This window comes from Amphiura filiformis, chromosome 5, assembly GCF_039555335.1.
Source record: "Amphiura filiformis chromosome 5, Afil_fr2py, whole genome shotgun sequence".
In the NCBI taxonomy this organism is placed as follows: domain Eukaryota; kingdom Metazoa; phylum Echinodermata; class Ophiuroidea; order Amphilepidida; family Amphiuridae; genus Amphiura; species Amphiura filiformis.
In genome coordinates this window covers 33388947-33408301 of record NC_092632.1, presented here as the reverse complement: position 1 = coordinate 33408301, position 19355 = coordinate 33388947, and the positions used below count along the sequence as shown (strand labels likewise).

Sequence of the window (19355 nt, the reverse complement as noted above, 5' to 3'; positions counted from 1 at the left end):
AGTGTAATAAGAGAAGTTGTGAATTGTACTGATATTGGAAACAAGCACATGTCCAACAAAATTATTGTATCTGTATTCTGTCGGCCAGACATCTGGGCTATTGCTCCATTTATCACCCTTACTCCCCAGATCTGCAGTGCTGCTGGAGTGAAACTTTGCATTGGAGTGCATATTTTTTGTTCATTCTTTTCGGTTTGATACAAGGGATTAACATTTTTTTGATCAGAAATTATGAGAATATCAAACTATACATTGGTTTGTTTCAAGTTCAGTAGTGACATCAATGCTCGTTTGCAGTTGCACCACAAGCATGCCAACAAACCGCCCTTGTATGCGTGCATGTACACTCTGCATGTTTAACTTTACACCCGCGATTCGATACTGTGGAAAGGGAATTTAACTTTACACCTGCAATTCGATACTGTGGAAAGGGAAATACGCACATACGTCAATGCTGAACTTGAGATGAATCATATTATAGACAATATGTTACAAGTTGGAACTTTTTTAGGACAAGATGAGGTTACTGTTTCAAATTCTGTTCACTTTCCTACTTACAGCAATAGTAATCTTTCACTCCAGTGTCAGAGGGAGGTTGAGGTTGGGTGAATATCCAGGGAGTAGTCAAGCTATGACAACAATCCAACCAATAGAATAGGATTTTACCAATACCATGTTTATTACTCTTCAGTTGCCAAAAACAAACAATAAACAAACCAAAAAAGCTTCCACACTATGTAAAGTCAAAGTATTACCAGCATGTATACTCTCCTGTCAAAAGATAAGCAAAATGTTATTAATTAGCAAAATCATGAAATTTACTTGCAGAAGGTCAATCATTTTATGCATACTTTATTCCCCCAGGCTGTAGAAGAGAATCAAAGACTAACTAAAGAGTTAGCTGCTGCCAAAGCCAGAGCAGTAGAGCAAGAGAAGGCCCATGCAGCTGCCGCCAAGGAATATGACACTTCCTGCAAAGAACTTGCTGGAGTCAAGCAGCAACTAACACAACTACAGAAGGCATTAGAAGCAGCAACTCAGAAAGCTGAGAAAGAAAACAGTGCTGGCAATGCAGAGGTTTTTGTGGTAAGGAGATTTTACGCATAATCAAGAGAAATCTTTGGAGTAATTGTTGTCAACATGGTGAAATAAAAACAAATATTTTATGTTTATATTGAGGAAATAAAGCAACTATTTGGTGCTGGCTGCAGGCCTATCTCCTCTCACCCTCCTGGTTTTGGGTGATAGGCCAGTACCTTGGGGAAAATAATTTGCCTTATTTCCTCTCTAATAATGTACTTATAAATACTGCACAAGAAAATGAACCTATATTAACTGGGAAAGTGAGTTGCTTTCATCTGCTGATGCCCTCCTGATTTTGCAGGTAAACAAGTGATCCCAGGGTCAATTTTCATATCTGGATTTTCTTTTCTTTTCAGCTTAAAAAGCAACTAGTAGCAGAACAAGCAAAAGTGAAACAATTAAGCGGAGATCTTGACAAAGCCAAACAAGCATCTGCAGCAAATGAAAAAGAAGCCAATGCCAAGAAAGGGAAAGAAGCAGAGATCCATAAAGACATGGAGAGTACCAAGAAGGCCTTAGCAGAGACAACGCAGAAGCTAGACAAACTTCAAAATGACATGGGGTCACAAATCAAAGGTCTGCAAAGTGAGCTGGAGAAGACAAAGACAGAGAAAGCAGAACTAGAGAAATCATCAGGGCAACTCAAGGAGAAAGACCAGAAATTGGAGGAGAAAGATAAGGTTGGTTTATGCCAGGGTTGAAAAACTGGTTTTATGTGTACGCCAGATGCAGGTCATATCAGTCACAATGCAGAAAGATAGGTAATCATGGATAAAAAAAAAGATATTGAATCCAAAATTTGAGGACAGTGACTAGTTTTATAATTACACAATTAACTGAAATCAGTTTGTAAATGTACTAGTTACCATGGAAGATAGGCACTTTTTTGCCATGTGTCAGCGTGTACACTGCATAAATGCACAAGTGATTTTATGGATGGCTGTTTGAATGACATGGAAAGCTATGAGACCCTCCTTTTACTAGCCAAGCCACGTAGCGTTTTGTGATGATTCTTTGCTCGTAATATCGCATGTTCTTTGACATGATATACAGCTTGTGCACATCAGCAATTGCCACATTTTGCTGGTAGCAAGTATATATGGAAAAGATATGAACAGTAAATTGGAGATTTGATAGCTAAGAAAAGTGAACCAATTTGCATCATCAATGCTAAATTTATTTTGATCAGTGAGCCGTGTTTGGAGTCAATCTTAACTTATTTTTTCTGGGAAACTTTGAAAGTTTCTTGAAAAATAAGTTGATAGAAAGTTGCCACCACTAGCCTAAACATCTTGTGCTGGCTGGTCACATGGTCCCTTTTCGTCAAGGGTCGCGCTGGTGCGCGTCTGCGCGTCAGGGACGCGCGGAACTGTTGTTGGGACGCAATAAAATTAACCTTAAGCTTACCTAATCGTTAGACAAGAATATCTCAGGCGCACAGAAAATCAGGCATGTAAAACCTTATGGACAGGGCACAAAACAAATGCGATCATTTCAGACAGAATGTCAAAAATAAATGCTCCAAGAACTATATCAGATCGTTCACTCTGAATACCAATCTGTTGAAACATTGTGCAAGTCAAGGCTCTGCGAATGAAATAGTGTGACAATTGACTCCACTTGCGAAAGAATCTCTCCCTTGTATAAACTGTCAGTGGGGGATTTCCCCGATCATGCATTAATGTTTACTACTGATGATCGTTTTATCGGGAGTTTTATACCATAGTAAATCATCATTTAACTAATTTTCATGTCATGCTAAGTAAAAATGGAGTTTCTTCAACAAAAAAAAGTCAACTTTGTATTCTTTATTGATGGCAATATAGGATAAAATTGCAGTGAATTAGCGGCACATGGTAAGATTTGGGGTGTTGAATTCTGCACCTTTTACATTAAAATACACATAAACATAGTCACGTCGTGTGATCATAATTTTTCAGAACTTTGCCAGTTTTGAAGGGGTTGATTCAGGTTTAGGAGGTGAAAGGTCAGAATTAGGGTTAGGACTACGTTTTCGATAATTAAGGGTTGGCGTTCTGACTAAATAAAAAGCTCCACTAACAATAACATTTATACATGATGGACAAATATGACTGGATTGTAAAAAACAACCCCTGAACAAGGACTGGATTGTAAAAAACAACCCCTAGTTTTTGGGTTTGCACTCCCATATTTTGGATTTTCTTGAAGTTCAGAGGTTGTGCAATTATGAGGGTAAAATTGGGGGGGCAAGAATTTGTTGGCAGCCGGGGGGGGGGGGGCAATTTTTGGCAAGTGTTAATGCTCGAAACAAACTTGAGAAATAGTAGGCTTTATATGGAAACTTTTACATTTTCCTGCTTGCGACGAATACAATTTTTAGCAGGCCGGGTGCAAGCAATATTTACCTTTTTTAGCCGTTTGGAAATTTTACCCCTGGGAGGCTCATAATTATTGCACGCTGTATTTTGTTGATGTAAAATGCATAATACAACCCCATGTCCAGCATATCATAACCTCTAATATTAGTGGGTGATGTTTCCATAGTTGGACTCGGACCCCTTAAAATTCCCATTGGACCCCTTAAATTTGACTTTTGGAGGGCTGAATGAGTCCAACAAAAATCACTCGGACCCCTTAAATTTTGAAGCCAGCGCTACCCCTGCTTTTCGTATATATGTTGTGGGAAATTTAAAGTAGAAAACAGTAAGTAAATGTTTATGTCAAGTGAGTTTGATTGGATTCCCTAAACTTTTGTGTAGAAGAAGCAGAGTTTATTTTCCACCTACAATTTTGAAATTCAACTGGCAAAATGCTGAGTGCTAAAATAAAATTTGTGTTGTGTAGAAAAGATGCAAGAAAATATCTGAGATGTCCCCTGTTGATAGCAGTGTGTTTTCAAGTATCAAGTTTCCCCCCTTTTCTCTTCATAGGAGCTGACAACCATGAAGGCGGCACTTGCAAAAGAGAAAGGTCTGACCAAAGACTTGGGTACAGCAGCAGGCAAACTTCAAGCAGCACTCAAGAAAATGCAGCAGGCATTGATGGAAGAGAAACAAACCACTGCCAAACTCAAGGCAGCTCAAGTTGCCCCTAAGGAAGTGGTAGGTGCAACAACTTCATTGTCATTTGTCATGTTATGTTGCTGATTACATATGGCTATTCCAGTTACAATCCATAGCCCCTTAATAGAAGACATGCTCTTAATCTTTCGAACAGGGAGTATGGATTTAAAACGGGGTTACCCGAATAGGTGACTTCATTTGAAATCTACAAACCCTATGTGGGAGATTTAAGGTCATGTCTTCAATACAGGGTGTATGGATTTCAACTGGAATAGCCATTAAAATTGAGGATCCAGATGAAACAAAGTTTGAATAAACAAACAGCCATTGAACTATTTGTTGTTTGTATTGCATAGTTTGTATTGAAAATTAATGCAATATTTGAGGTTACGCCACCCAGCATGATATAAAAGATGCTTTGTGCTTTATCTGCAATAAGATGAAGTTATACTTGTTGTTGTGATTAAGCCTGTAATAATGGAAGCATCATGATAAGCCCAGTGCAGTAGTATGGATGAAAACAGTTCATACGAGGATTGGTCAAAAAGTTTCCGCAGCTATTCTTTGTCTCCACTCAAGCGTGACTTTGATGAAATTATGATAATAACAAGAATATATGCACATTTGTGACGTGTCATGTCAAAAGGAGACACTTTTGGGCAGGATCGTAAATGGAAAAATAGCCAAAAATCTGCCTGGGGGAGATTTTTTCACAATTTGGGTTTGTTGCGAATTTGTGATATTATTAATGTTTAAAATATTGTCTGATAGTTTCAAACCGGAATATAACTGGCATCTTGGATTTTTTGAGACATTTTTCTAGGTAATTCCTATTCTCAACATTGTCGATAATATTTTTAAAGGCCGATATCTCAGTTTCCAATTTTATAATACCATAACTTACGAACTCAATATCTTCGCTTAGAAACAGTGTTTACTCTCTCTGGAAATTGGGTGCGCCAAATGAAACATTTTCTTCCCAAATTGGCCCAATTTTGGCTCAGTAATTCCCCAAATTAACTAATTGTAATACAGCATTGCAAATTTGTGTGCGCCAAAAATTATTTTCACTGTGCCAAAATTGAGACATACGACCTCTGAGTAAACACTGCTTAGGAATGTCCGATTTCATTGGGGGAAACGGTATTGTGGAACAAAATATCTCTATATTTAAGATGTGTAAAAACCTCAAAATTGATAACCTGCCCAAAAGTGTCTCCTTTTGACATGACATGTCACATTTGTCTTTCAAAACACATATACTAGTGATGTTTTATATTTGATTACAAATAGCATTAGCATGTCAATATCCTATGGACACCACCTAATGAAGAAATTTACAAACCAAATTAAGGCTTATATTTCTAAAAAATTCTACATATATCTAAATATATCCAGAATAAAAAGTATAATATGATGCTGTGGTTTACCCTATACTCTTTTATATGGGTAATTTATGAAGCATTTCTAATAGGGATCATGTCAAATGTCTTTTTTTTATTTAAAAGCTTATCACCCATTGTTCTTTAAATAAGAAGAGACAGCAATTATTAATAATAACATGAAATTGAATAAACAGACCTAATAAACACTACCTAATTCTATTCAAAAGGGCAATCCCAAGAATATCTCAAAAATGATTTACCTAATGAACCTTTTACTTCAGATGTTAAGTTTGATTAACAGTATGTAACAACCTATTGTTTTCTTTTCATATATTGGTTAAGATATTTTAGCTTGCTACAAGCAAGTGAAATAAATAAAAAGTGACTCAAGGGTGACACCATTTGAAAAATCTATTTAGTCAATGTAACAGCTGGGAATTGGCCAGCGAAGTGTTACGTGTAATCCGATTATCACTAGGTCAACTGGCTTTTGAGTTAAGGACCATGATCAAAATGATCACAACACAAAGTCTATGGCATGTACTACAAATTCCAAAAGGTGTGTGATCCAGTTACCAGGGAGTTAGTAACCACTTCGCTGGCAAAACAATGACCACTCATGGTTCACACATGCCAGTATGTGAAAATGGCATTTTTAATCATTTCGTACTAAAACAAGACTTCCTGGAAATTTATGGTGAGTTTAAACTTACAGTCATATCTTAAACAATATATGGGACACAAAATCATGATGTTGTTTTCCTTTAACCAGCGTAGACATAGTACCAGTGTATATAGAGAGACCCTGCTTTGAATAAGAAAGTCGTACTTCAAAAGTTTTCCTTAATGGGTAAGGAATTAAGTATAGAAAATAAAACAGGTACACCATCTACGCATGTGCAGATTTTAATTTTGATTTCAACAATTTAATCATTATACTGACTACCAATCATCATATTTTTCTTTGTTTTATTTTGGAGATACTTTCGCTTCTTTTCGATAACAATTGCTCTCATTTCTCATAATTGTCAGACAATTTTTGTTAACCTTCAAGCCCTACTTTTGATGAAATTCAAAGATGGCTTCCCTCCTCAGTGTATGGATACATGTTGTCTAAAAAAAATTCAAAAGTGTAAACTCATTTCTTTATCTAATAAAGTAGACTTGTAAACCTTGTGGATACTACAGGTCTTTACTACAATTCAAATTTTCTGCAAATCTTGTCAATTTGTAGTGTATATATATATATTAAAGGTTTTATGCTTTAATATATCATTACATAATGAAGTGTACTCTGAAATTAATTAATGTCTGCTTTGAAAGACAAAGGTATGTACCTTTATTATCAGAAGCAAATTTCATCAAAGTCACGCTTGAGTGGATATATAAAGAACAGTTCCAGAAACTTTTTGTCCAACCTTTGTATTATGTAAGTAAACAAATCGGGTATTTTGCTGAAAAATCAACAAGCCTAAATACTGATCATTTGAATATAATAGAATCCAAGTAAATGTTTATATTTTTTGCTATGTGCACCTGCTGATGCAAACCCAGCATTTCTGTTTGATCAAATAAATGATTTGCTCGCATATATTACATATCAAAAGAGTCAAAAGAATGATGCTCATTTCTTCAATTTTGGTTTGAAATATTTTCAATTCTTATGTTTGGTTTATATGATACTATAGCCTGCCGTGCCAATGCGTCATAATGTTCCACACTGTTCCTTGATGCTACACACCTTCACAATATTTTCTTTTACACCCATACGTTCATTAATTATTCATTACTAATATTATATATATATACCACTATATGCTACTTAACTATACTATGCATGTCGTGAGTGTTGCTGCAGAATGAAATTGTCACTAAAAGTGTAGTCACCAGGCATCTATAATAGCATGTAGCACTAATCAATGTAAATATTATAACAAAAATCATTACCCAATGCATTTATTTTGTGATATTTTATCCCAATACTATTCCATAATGTGCTGATGGTGGTCTAGACAACTCTGGCATTGTGATGATTGAAACCCAAACAAATAAAAACCCCAGTCGTGTAAAATCAAATTCTTCCTGGGAAGTATACTTGCTATCAGTTTGAAGGGAAATGACTGCAGGCTACATTGCATAATGATTACCAGAAATCAAGTTCTGCAATTGACACCATGTGGACATTGATTACACAAAACCAACTTGTGCAATATGATTATGAAATATGTGGATGTCGCTTTATAGCAAATTTCTTCAAATCTGAATTTCTTATTCTATAACCAGTCATTCTTGAAGGAATTGCACAGAGCATTCGTATTTTATCACAGTGCACAAAAAAATCCTTGCAATGCATGTACACAAATTTCACAATTAAATGGTTAATGGCCTGAGCTGTTAATTTCACAAGTAACAGCTCAGTAGTACACAACACATTTCTAGTTGTATAATATTGATGCTCTAAATATAATTTTGCCATTTCCTTAACATAAAACAACAAGAAATATAGTAACAAGTTGTTGTGTCTCTTGTACCTGATAAAATCATTCATTTCATCCACATAATAGTGGTATAAAGTAAACATCACGTTGCACATTTCTATTCATAAACTCCCTCCTCTCTGTGTGGTGTATAAATGTCAAGATCAGTATGTTGTCTTTGACTAATCGTCTCAAATTAACAAGAGGTAGATTGCACTGTAGTGGGCATCCCTTTAGTGTGGTTCATAGTAACTCATTGGTACAAGCAGTGCTCGTAACACTTGCTAATAAATAGAATACAAATTTCGCATTGGCAGTGTCATTATTTAGAATTTAAATAAATTAGCTTCTCATCCGTTAGATTTTGATGATGTTGACCGTTGACAATTAATTTGGCCTTTGACCCTCCAGCAACAGCCACCAGCAGAGAAAAATTCTTCCCTGACCGATAGTCAAGTTGAGCTGCAACTAGCTGAAGCTGCTGATGAGGAGGTATTGGATTGGATGCTAATACATTCTGTCTTTTGTGTTCTTGCTTTCAATGGCACACATTTGAAATGGGCTATTACATATGAAATCCATACACCCCCTATGGAAGATATGACCTTGATCTATCACACAGGGAGTGTGACTCTCAAATGGGGTTACCTGAATGGGTGACTCCATTCTAAATCTACACTCCCTGTGTGGGAGATTTAAGGTCAGGTCTGCCCTACAGGGTGTGTGGATTTCAACTGGAATAGTCCAACGCGCACACTTGAGTCATGTCTGTGCTATAACATAGTCTAGAGGATATGCTGTAGCCCCAATTTTTTTCTTGTAACTTGTAGTTGAAGAGTATTATATACCTAAATGTTATATTTACATGTTATACTTTCATAAGACACTTGCAAAATCATTTTAATGTAAGATAATGCAAGAAAGAAACAAAAGTATTGTTATAACACAGACATGGCCGACATGGCGTAAAGCACCCCCGCCCCCACTCCTGATTAACATAGCATCATATCAAATGTATCATTAACAGTATAATAATAGGCATAGCATTGAAAAAAAGCTGCAGTGATAAAAATAAAGTTTATAAAAATAAGACTATATAATGTTTGAAATAGCATGACTACTCATTCTGGAAAAGATTGTTTATTGTGTTATTATTCATAATACAGATGTTTTAATTCTAGGGAGAAGAAATGCCAGTTCATTTCTTGACAATTTAGATTATTTATCATGATTTGCATTTTATTTAATTTTACAAATTACTAAGAAATGTTTTTAGCTCACATACAAATCAGCTTTGTTTATCATAATAATCATATTAAAAGCCTGACATTGTAAATTTTTAGACTATTTAAAACATCAGAAGTGTCAATTACCTAAATTTAGCATACTCCAGCTGAATGTATCAGTTCATACTTGTGTCATGTTGTAATTTCTTTTCTTTTTTCATCAGGCATGTTACTGTTTTATCCTCAACTTGCACCCCATCTAGCTTGCTTTGCACATTATATTCTACATGAATTGCTGAAGTTAAAGTAGTTGTATTTGCTTTACAAATATGGTTATGACATGTTACTAATATCCATTAATTTATAGTCATTGTTAAGTGACCTGACAGCAGGCAGGGCCTCAAATTTTGATTCTTTGCACTGAATTTTTTTTAATTAGAAATATATGCGTTTTCTACAGCATTTGTGGAATATAACTTCCAAGAATTAATTTTTCATATTCATTCTCTGTAAATTGTAATCGACATTTCGCTACAAGTTCCGTACTCTTAAAGGGCAGGTCTATAGCAAAAACAAGTTTATCTCTATTCGAAGAGAATAATTATTACATTACAAGTTGACACTTGTTGCAATTTTTGTGTGCGTATTTCTCCTGAAAAAGGAGAAATTGTGTGGGTAAAGTTCAGCCTCGTGCGTGTTCTTCCCCCGTTTGAAGCGTCGTGTTCTCCCCCGTTTGACTGATGACGTAGGTAAATGAAGCGGGCACTTTATCGTGCTCTCATCATACAATCACAATCACTTTGACAAGTTTGACATTAGCAACAATGAGTTGTACTATCACTTACCATAACAATGCTGCATAACAATATGCACGCTATTGTTCTCTTTCGGGAACAAAGCCCACACAGTAATTGTTACTATGTGTTTGCTTTGTAATATTTCATCCAACTGAAACTATAGCATTGCAATATACAGGGAAATCAGATGCATGAGTTTGTGGACTAACACGGTTTATATGCTAGTCTCAGATGAAATTCTAAGCTCAAATTATGTATCTATTTTTTAGGTCTAATATTTCTCATGATATTGATATACATATGAATTGTAATATCACAATTGTCTAATATATAAAAAAGAAGCGACTGGTTTTATCCATATGTTTAAAAACCATGAAATTTGTAATACTTAATTTGGATTTTTTTTCTGCAACAGTATAGGTTCTGTCCATTGCGGCGTTTATAGTCCCTTTTCTCACAGCGGCACATCTCATTTCATGACGTCACCGGTTTTCTAGGCCAAATCTGTCTCGTTCGAACGAACTCACCGCTTAAGTTGGTTTTTGAGGAATATTAATTTTAAACGTCTTATTTTCTCAAAAAAGGAGTCATTTTCATTGTCCTCATAATATTAGCTTGCCAATGATATGATGTTGTTTTCGCTATAGACCTGCCCTTTAAGAGGGAAAATGCTAAATATGTTATACAACTCATGAGAGACCCAGCAAAATGAAGCTCAATGTTGCTATATCACTTACCAATGCTTATGAGCCAAGTCATAACACAAAGCCTTGTGCAGTTATGCTAACAAATGACTAGTTTTTGTATCCTTATGTATGGTTAGTTGTAGGTACATCTGTAGCAAAAGCCATCAAATATATCGTGCACGGTCAATTGGCTTTGATTAATATTTGTGGTGTGCAAGCTTAGCTTATGTGTATTGTTGTATGTTGTCTGAGATAATATTCATCTCATTTTGTACAGTGCAGTAGGTTAAAGGTGGTTGGTCCAAGTAAAAATGTTTATCACAGTGGCCCTAGAACAGCACATGACTTCTGGGATGTGTACCCCCAAACTACCATGTTTTTGCTCATGCTGCCTAAACTAATCATATTTCAGACCTAAACTTGCACTAAGGTTATGAGATAAATATGAGCTTTTGCCAGATACCAAAATCAGCATTTGGAATGGGTTCAAGTGGTGGAATGCGGGCCACCCACCTTTAACTTACATGCCCTGTAACATGCACCCATGTACTAATATATATACTAACACTGTTTTCTAACATTTTTGTACTGACGAGGTGTGTAACTTTTCAACAGAAAGCAATGCTATAATCAATTTTGTCATTTGAATACCTGCTATCAAGGCTCTAAGGCTTTTGGATGCCATAAGAATTCCAAGATCATCTGAAGTATAATTTCTGCAATTATGTATTTTTCTGATCATACATTTTTTTTTTCTTTCTCTTCCCACTAGGCTCCTAAAGCTGAGGTTAAAGCAGAGGTTAAAGCAGAAGCTAAGGCAGAAGAGAAAGCAGAAGTTGGTGGATCAGCAGTATAGCATCCGTCAACCATTACACAGTGACTACCAACCTACATACACACATACATAACCTATACATTGTAACATCAAGAAATTGTAAAAGTATGTAGCTCCCACCTAGCTCTTGTGGCCTACACTTTTTATATTACACATTCCATTCAGAGACTATTTCATCTTTATCATTAATCGTAAATACATATAGGACAGAAATCTGCTTAGGCTAGATGATTCATTTGAAGGTGAAGATATAGGGTTTAAATGTATAATGCAGTGTGTGTTTGCAATTCAAAATCAGCATTGTTTTGTAATCAGGAAAAATGGTACCATTTCTTGAGTTTGGTCACCATGTTACATTACCTCTACAGAGTTTGGGTGTATATTCGTAAGACAGTTTAAGAATTAGCCAAGTGTAGACTTTGTTGAGGTATTATACATCATTTGGAATATAGTTGTATAATCACTCCATGAAGTCTTTCCGCTTGGCTAGACGTGCATGCTTTTATCAGGAAACCAATATTGGTGATTTAAATATCAACTCAAACATGTTAGGTCATACCGTATTCAACCTAATTAGCACCCGGGCGCTTGAGTCCGTCATTTTCAGGGACGCGCAATATTAAACTTACAAAATGAATGTTACAAGTGAATTTGCATGCATAAACATTCAAAATAAAGTGTGTCTGATCAAGTCAAAATCAGCATAATCCTAAACTGGAATGTTAAGAAGGTAATTTTATTTAGATATTTGATGGAATTAAGCTGTACAGGTGCATTGAAAGGGGGCATATAGACAGTCCTATGTCACTTGAAAAAAATTGTAGGGGTGCTTATTAGGGTAGGGACGCAAGTTAGGTTGAATAAGGTACTCAAGAAAGAAATTATCACAATGAATGATGAGTTTATAACAAAGATATTCAGTTTGGAGTGGCAATGGCTAAAAGATCTTTTTGTAATAACACCTGTGCATTTGTACCTATATAAAGTGGTGGCAAGTTTTTTGTTTGTGGAATTGGAAGTGTAAACTGACAACACAAAAAATGCAATTTTGCAAAATTGAACCAATTTTCACTGAAAATATAAAATGCCCAAGCAGACCCCATCATTTATTGATATTTTCTGCAATTCCTTTACTTACTTGGCCATTGGTATTCTTTTGGGCTCAACGATACACAGAAACATCTGCAGAGGTGCCATTTTGTTTGGTTACATCTTGGCGCAGGCATTGCCAGAGGGTTGACAAAATTCTCTAGAATTTAGGAATTTTTTAGAAAACTTGGTGCTCCAACCTGTAGCTTTGTGAAATGATGAACTCTTAATGACTTACATAGGCTGAGTGTTTTACATGTATTTTGTACTTTCTTTCAAATAAGGATCTGGTAAACCTGTAATGTACTTATTGAAATATTGTGAAACACTCTCAGAGAAACATTTGCTATATATACGTCACATTGGATGTCCTATGCCAGTCATATACTTGTGTGAAATTGCAGTAACACTTACTCCAACTAAATGAGTCTGAACCTGAAACTTTCATGTCCCTCACATAGTATTGAGTGAAATTTTCAAATAATTTTTGCTACATCATAGTAATATAGAGTTGATCAATAATAAAAAATATGTTGGTGTGAAACATCACATAGAATAATACTTTTTTTCAATGAATTGTTGCCTGCATGCGAAACTGAAATTGATTTCGGTTCCTGCATATGCAACCAAAGGTTACATTTTTTTAATGAATTTTGTGTCGTACACATCCCGACCTAACCATCAGCAGATGTCAGTAAGACAGACAATATGGGACCATTCCAATTGAAATCCTTACATCCCCTATGAAAGACATTACCTTAATTTCCCACATAGGGAGTGTACATTTCAAATGTAGTCGCCCATTCAGGTAACCCCTTTTGACTTTCACACTCCCTGTGTGGGAGATTAAGGTAATGTCTTCCATATGGGGTGTGTGGATTTCAGACAGAATATCCCATTATTGATATACAACTTGCTCTATTCCAAAATAGTAATTGGTATGTTAGTCTCTTCCTCCATCCAAGTCATTTTCTTTTTTCCTTTAATATGACTATTACAGTATGTTTATGATGTATAATCTTTTCAAATTACTACTTAACCATTAATGTACTAGAGTATGTGTGCTATGTGGTGTTGTATGCTTGTATGGAATAATATATCACTCTAAGAATGCAATCTATATGTGTCGCAGAATGCATAAGTCTAGTGAATTTTGGGCAGCCTTTGTCGGCCCTCTATCAAGATGATGTTAAAGTCCATCAATTGGACTACATAATGCAAAGTCTGATATGAAGGAAAAGGAATATTGTAAAAAGTGGAAATTTTTGTGCTATGTTTATTTTCGTGTTCCAAGCATCTGTGAAAATAACAACAACTGGTCAATATTCCTTTTATAGATAGATACAGTGCAATCAGCGCTTGAAATAAGCAGGAGCAAGGGGTCAATTTACCCCTGCTAAAAGGCAAATGCCCCTGGTTCTGAAACAGAACTGTGTGTATTTGTATAGACCAGTGGCAATATTTACACAAAAACACCCAAAATTGCTCCTGGGTCTGAAATCCTTATTTCAAGCCCTGAGTTTAATGTATTCTAAAAAACAACTGGAACAGTTACAAATTGGCAAAGCAGAGAAAAAATTAATCCCATAAAAATATCCACTTGAGCAGTTTCTGCATCATTTATACTAGCCTGTCAACCTGCTTCAGTTTGCTTCTTACAATGTATTTTAAGACTTTATTGATTACATTCTTAGAGTGTACCACCCTGAAGACGGCTGTGGTTCAACAAGTGAGGGTTTTTTAAAATTTGGTATCAGACATTCTCGTTCTGTGCTACGTGAATAATCATCTAGATGGAAACATTTCAGAGCGTAATAAGGGTTTTTTTTATGTAGTGTAGTAAAGCAAACAAAATCATGAGATTGTAATTTATGTATTTGACAAAATATTGACTTCCCTATTAGAAATGTCCAAATATGATGGACAACGTTTCAAAGACAAACAGATCGTAATTGTGTAAGAATGTCTTCCGAAACAATTTTAGTACAGATATATAATGCGTGGTATTTATATGCTTCTTCAGCTTTTGTTATTTCAATAGATTAGGCCATATAAAATTAATTTTTTGGTTCTTGTCCGGAGGATTTACAGGAATTGACGAGGGTGGGAGGTTTTTGCCCTTTTGTAATCTTTTTCTATGCATTTATGGAAAATGATAAGGTACTCTAATTCGAATGTTCTGAGGGAGAATACTATAAAAAACTTGTTTAAAATGATTCATGTTGCTCAATTAATTTTTATATTACATACTGAATTGCTAGAGTTTTAAAATCAAAAGTTATGCTTGAAAATTGAAAAAATAATAATAATATGGGCCCACTCCAGAAAATGATGCAGGTGGGAACAGAACCAAAATATTAATATTATAGAGCCTTATAGATGCACTCCTTGCCAATTAGTTAGTCTCAATTATTATTTGCAGGTCAAACTTGCTATTATTTTTATTTGAATGATATCTGTACAGTAGACTATATGTTGTTGATTTTTTTCTCCTTATTTTTTCTAGACATTTAGAATCCATTGCATAAAACTTATTTGTATCAATTTTTTGTTGCTTTAAAAAAAAAGACAACTGAATGACACTTTGTGAGGTGGAATAGAAAATGAAAATTGGTGGTGTAGATTGTTGATTTAATATATACGAAATGGCGAATAGTTGTATTGGAGTGTAAGATACGATTCAGGGCTTTAGAAAGTGCTTTTCATGCTTGATTTTCTTCTTCTTAACATGCAAATTTTATTCAATCCAAATTTATACTGCATCATTTATTTGCACTGTAGAAATTTAGTATGCTTTTAAAAATTATGTACTGGTGCCCATCTTGTACAGATATAGATAGGCCTATATATCCTCAATCAGCATTTTGTATGGAGTGAATTTGTTGCATAGGCAGTGGATAGCAGTGCTAAAATGGAATACATGACTATCCAGAAGCATTGAGTGCGAGAATTTCTCTGTACTAAGCTGGCTGATTATGCACCTGTCATTAGTGTGAAGGGAATTGGTAATCAAGTGAAGGCATTCAAGGTATTTGGTTGTGGTGGTGGTGGGAATTATATTACACTTCATAATTTATTTATATTCAGGGATGTGTTTTGCAAGTTTTATTTCCTTTAAATACCGTAAGACCGTACTTGCTTAGGAGTCTTAAGCCAATAAATACCAAGTGAGCTTGAGAAGTTCAATAGTATATGAAATATGAATGAATAGCATCCTTGTAAATTAAGATTAATTTTCATTGTAGTATTTATGAATTAACTTAGGTCACATTCAAATGTGGCTGTAAAATGAATTTTGTATCCCAGTGATTGGTTGAGAAGTCAAAACTGCTAGGCAGGTAGGGAGTATGTGTATGTATGTAAGAGAAAATAGTGTCAAACTTAAAGTAATATTGTAACATTTGCAGAGCTGAGAATGCCCTTTATTAATTTTTTTCCTTCAAAATAACAAGATTTTTACCCATTTTCATGAAGTCTAGTGAATTTTAAAACATACCCTGTCAAAATCAAGGCATTAGGTGCTGTATTTGTGACAAAATCTGAGATTTCTAATACAGAACACAAGATTCAATTCATATGATCGAAATATTAATCGGAAGTGTCTCGTTGCATGCATGTATCTCTGTGATGTCAACTGGGAGCCAATCAACCTCAATTGACTGATATAAGCATTGAGGCTGGAATGAAATACAAATTTTTGTATCTTTAACCTATTAAATTAATAGGGCACATATCCGATATTTTATGGAAAAAATGGAATGTTACAATATTGCTTTATCCAGCTTTGCAATGTTCTCATCAAAATATAGCAATAGTAATACTAATAATCAAATTATAAAGACTTCTCAATCAGAATTGCAATTATATCTGCATTGATTTACACATGTCAGAGCAATGGACATTGCTTTTATTTGTCTTGGTTTTTTTTTAGTGATATTTTGTGTCGGTTATGCACCACAGCTGTCTTCAATCCTGTTGTAATAAGGCAGTAAGGTTGGGAAATGTCTACCAGCTTCATTCTGATTAATATTATACATACAATGAATTTATTGATGTCAGTGCTTCACTGTGTTGGCCATTTTATCACAATGAACTGAATAAAATATTCTGCTGCAAAGATTATTTGCTTTATTGTCAGTTTTATTTCTGTTGTAAAGTTTCCTCATCAATTGTAACATTGGCACACACATTGGGCTGTTCCAGTTGAAATCTATGCACCCCTATAGAAGACATGACCTTAATCTCTCACACAGGGAGCTTGAATTTCAAATGGGATTACCTGAATGGGTGACCCCATTTGAAATATACACCCCTGTGTTGAAGATAAGGTCATGTCTTCCATAGTTGTGTATGGATTTCAACTGGAATAGCCCATTTCACGATGGTAAATAAAATTCATAAAAAAAGAAAATCTCCAATACTTTGAGTGGCCATAAGTCGGAGCACAATTAACTTGAACGTGAACATTGATCTTTATCAATGTTCAGAGAATTTTATCAGCTGCAGTTTTATACCACACCTGTGTAAAATGAAATCATAAGACATTGACAATTACATTTTCGAATGCATACCTTTTAAAACATGTTGCACTCCCCTGGAGTGAATGCTGACCACAGTGTGCCATCGATCTCTGGCTGGCTGCAGTATATTCAAACTGGACAGTACCATGATTGATACCTATTTATGTGTTATCCAATGATGCAGCAATTTTTTTAATCAACCAAACTACATTTATTTCTTGATTATATCGATACTATTTTGCATAAGTTTAGTATTATACCACACCTAAAAGTTAATTATGCTAAAGTTTTGGCCACTAAAAGTATTGGGTTTTTTGTATTTAGTCTGACATCTTTGCAGGTTTTCTATTGCAACAGACTTCACAATTTCAGTTCTCTGCAAGCTACAGGGACATTCAGTTCACATCCTGGATTTTCTGCTCAATGATTAGCTTTTTTCAGGACTTTGTTCTCTTATGTTTTCTGCAGCGAAAAGTATGCTGGTGGAAAATCAGTCTTTTGGTCTGTTGCTACAGAAAATGGCCCACAAGACGTCAGACACAACATCAAAATGATATAACTGAACAGTTGTCCATAATGTTATGAGAAGATACAATGTCAATGTCCTCCACTTGGTTATTCTCCCCAAGAAACAAAAAGGATAATTAGCTTAGCAAAATACTTAAAGGAGTCATTTACAATATCATATTTCACTGTGTAAGTGTAATGCAAGTGGCCTCAACTGCACTCTTCAAATTAAATGTTTACAAGACCAAGATGAAGCAACAATTGCATTTAAGTATTATGTTGATCATCATGAAAATAGGTAAGTTGAGAGTCTAGGGTTTTGGGGTTCCAGTCAAAAATAGTGTTCAATGGTTTTGCATATTTACGCCATTGGCCTCAGTGGACGAGATCGTGCCACAAGCAGTGCAAAAGACCAGGTCATAGTCGGATATTGATTTTAGTTGCAGCAGATGCAGTGGTTTATTTTCTGCCAGTGTCTTGACACAGCAGCTAAAACGATTCTTCTGTAGAAAACATTGAGAAGGAGGACAAGGCTCTGCACCAAGCTAATCACTTGAGCAGAACATCACGGCCAAGAACCAAAAGCCACTGCAGACAACTAAAAACACAGCGTCTGTTGCAGCATAAAATCACCCGCAAAACGTCTTACTATACTATGAGCTGGCTTTATGCTAGTAAAAGGTCTAAAAGCACCTCATTCATAGGTAAGTACATGATCATTTCTGCTAAAATAAATGATCACTTGACAGTTTCCAATGAAGGATCATGCCGCAATTTATCAACATCACTGATATATTTCCATAAAGGATCACACACCATTTCAGTTATCAGTGCCTCTGCTCATATCTTTTTCAATATCAGTATCACTTCTATGGCTGCAAGAATCATGATCATGTATGTTGACAAAAATAGATTAAGACACCTTTCCAGATTACAAGCTCACACCCATTAAAATGTATTGATGTCACTGTTATGACAAGATGCATGATAATGCCTCTTACTAGTTGTTCAAAATGAACCATGCTCTTTTGCACTGCTCACACCCTATTTCAGTTTATCAATACCACTGCTATAATGTTCTTGATATGTCACTCAATGTGGAGCACCAGCTGTGTGGGGTAAATGTCTTCTATCTTTAGTAGCATTTTTCTTTCGTTTCTGCATCAGGTATTTCTCCACTTTGCCACTCTTCTTGAGCTGTTTGTACTTTTCTGCAAGCTCCATCTTCTTTTGTTCCGCTGAGAAGTAAATAAAAGTGTAAAAGGTCATTTAGTGAAATCTGGTGTGTTCTTCATCGCTGCATGTATTCAAAACAACTACAATAATACACAAATCATTTTGTCAGTCGAGACTGATGAAATCATGCTTTTCAGAGCTAAGAAATGTAAATCAAATTCACTACACAAAATATTTGTTATATTTAAAACCAGAGGGCAATTATTAGAAACAATTCATAAGTACTTCTGATGTTTCAATTTGTGTTGACACAAACCAAACAAGATTTATCCTTATGGATTACAAAGGCTGTATTCTGACGGATTTTAAAACACCAATAATGAATAGCGAAATTCTGTACTTCTGTCACACTACAATAACCTGATTCCGAAAGGTGCAGGAACAGGAAAATTCTCTAATTACCTAAATTTGTCATGCTCAAAATGTTCCCATTTATAATTCTAATATAGCCATAATCTTAATGCAGTGTC

The 19355-nt window shown here is 35.2% G+C and overlaps 2 protein-coding genes across 5 annotated transcripts in view; one reads left to right on the top strand and one right to left on the bottom strand.

Moving 5' to 3' along the window:
- Positions 1–16742, top strand: part of LOC140153006 (ribosome-binding protein 1-like) — a 66916-nt gene extending 50174 nt beyond the window's left edge. For 2 of the 3 annotated variants that reach the window (XM_072175579.1, XM_072175577.1), the window contains 5 exons: positions 865–1086; positions 1440–1763; positions 3996–4166; positions 8401–8481; positions 11471–16742. In XM_072175579.1, the coding sequence (XP_072031680.1) occupies positions 865–1086; positions 1440–1763; positions 3996–4166; positions 8401–8481; positions 11471–11554 (882 nt within the window). In that variant the 3' untranslated portion in view covers positions 11555–16742. The remainder of the gene's footprint in view (positions 1–864; positions 1087–1439; positions 1764–3995; positions 4167–8400; positions 8482–11470) is intronic. The other variant, XM_072175578.1, reaches the window with a different exon arrangement.
- The window catches only part of LOC140153007 (ribosomal RNA processing protein 36 homolog), a 39864-nt gene continuing 37032 nt past the window's right edge, over positions 16524–19355 (bottom strand). For both annotated transcript variants that reach the window (XM_072175580.1, XM_072175581.1), the window contains exon 10: positions 16524–18887. In XM_072175580.1, the coding sequence (XP_072031681.1) occupies positions 18742–18887 (146 nt within the window). In that variant the 3' untranslated portion in view covers positions 16524–18741. The remainder of the gene's footprint in view (positions 18888–19355) is intronic.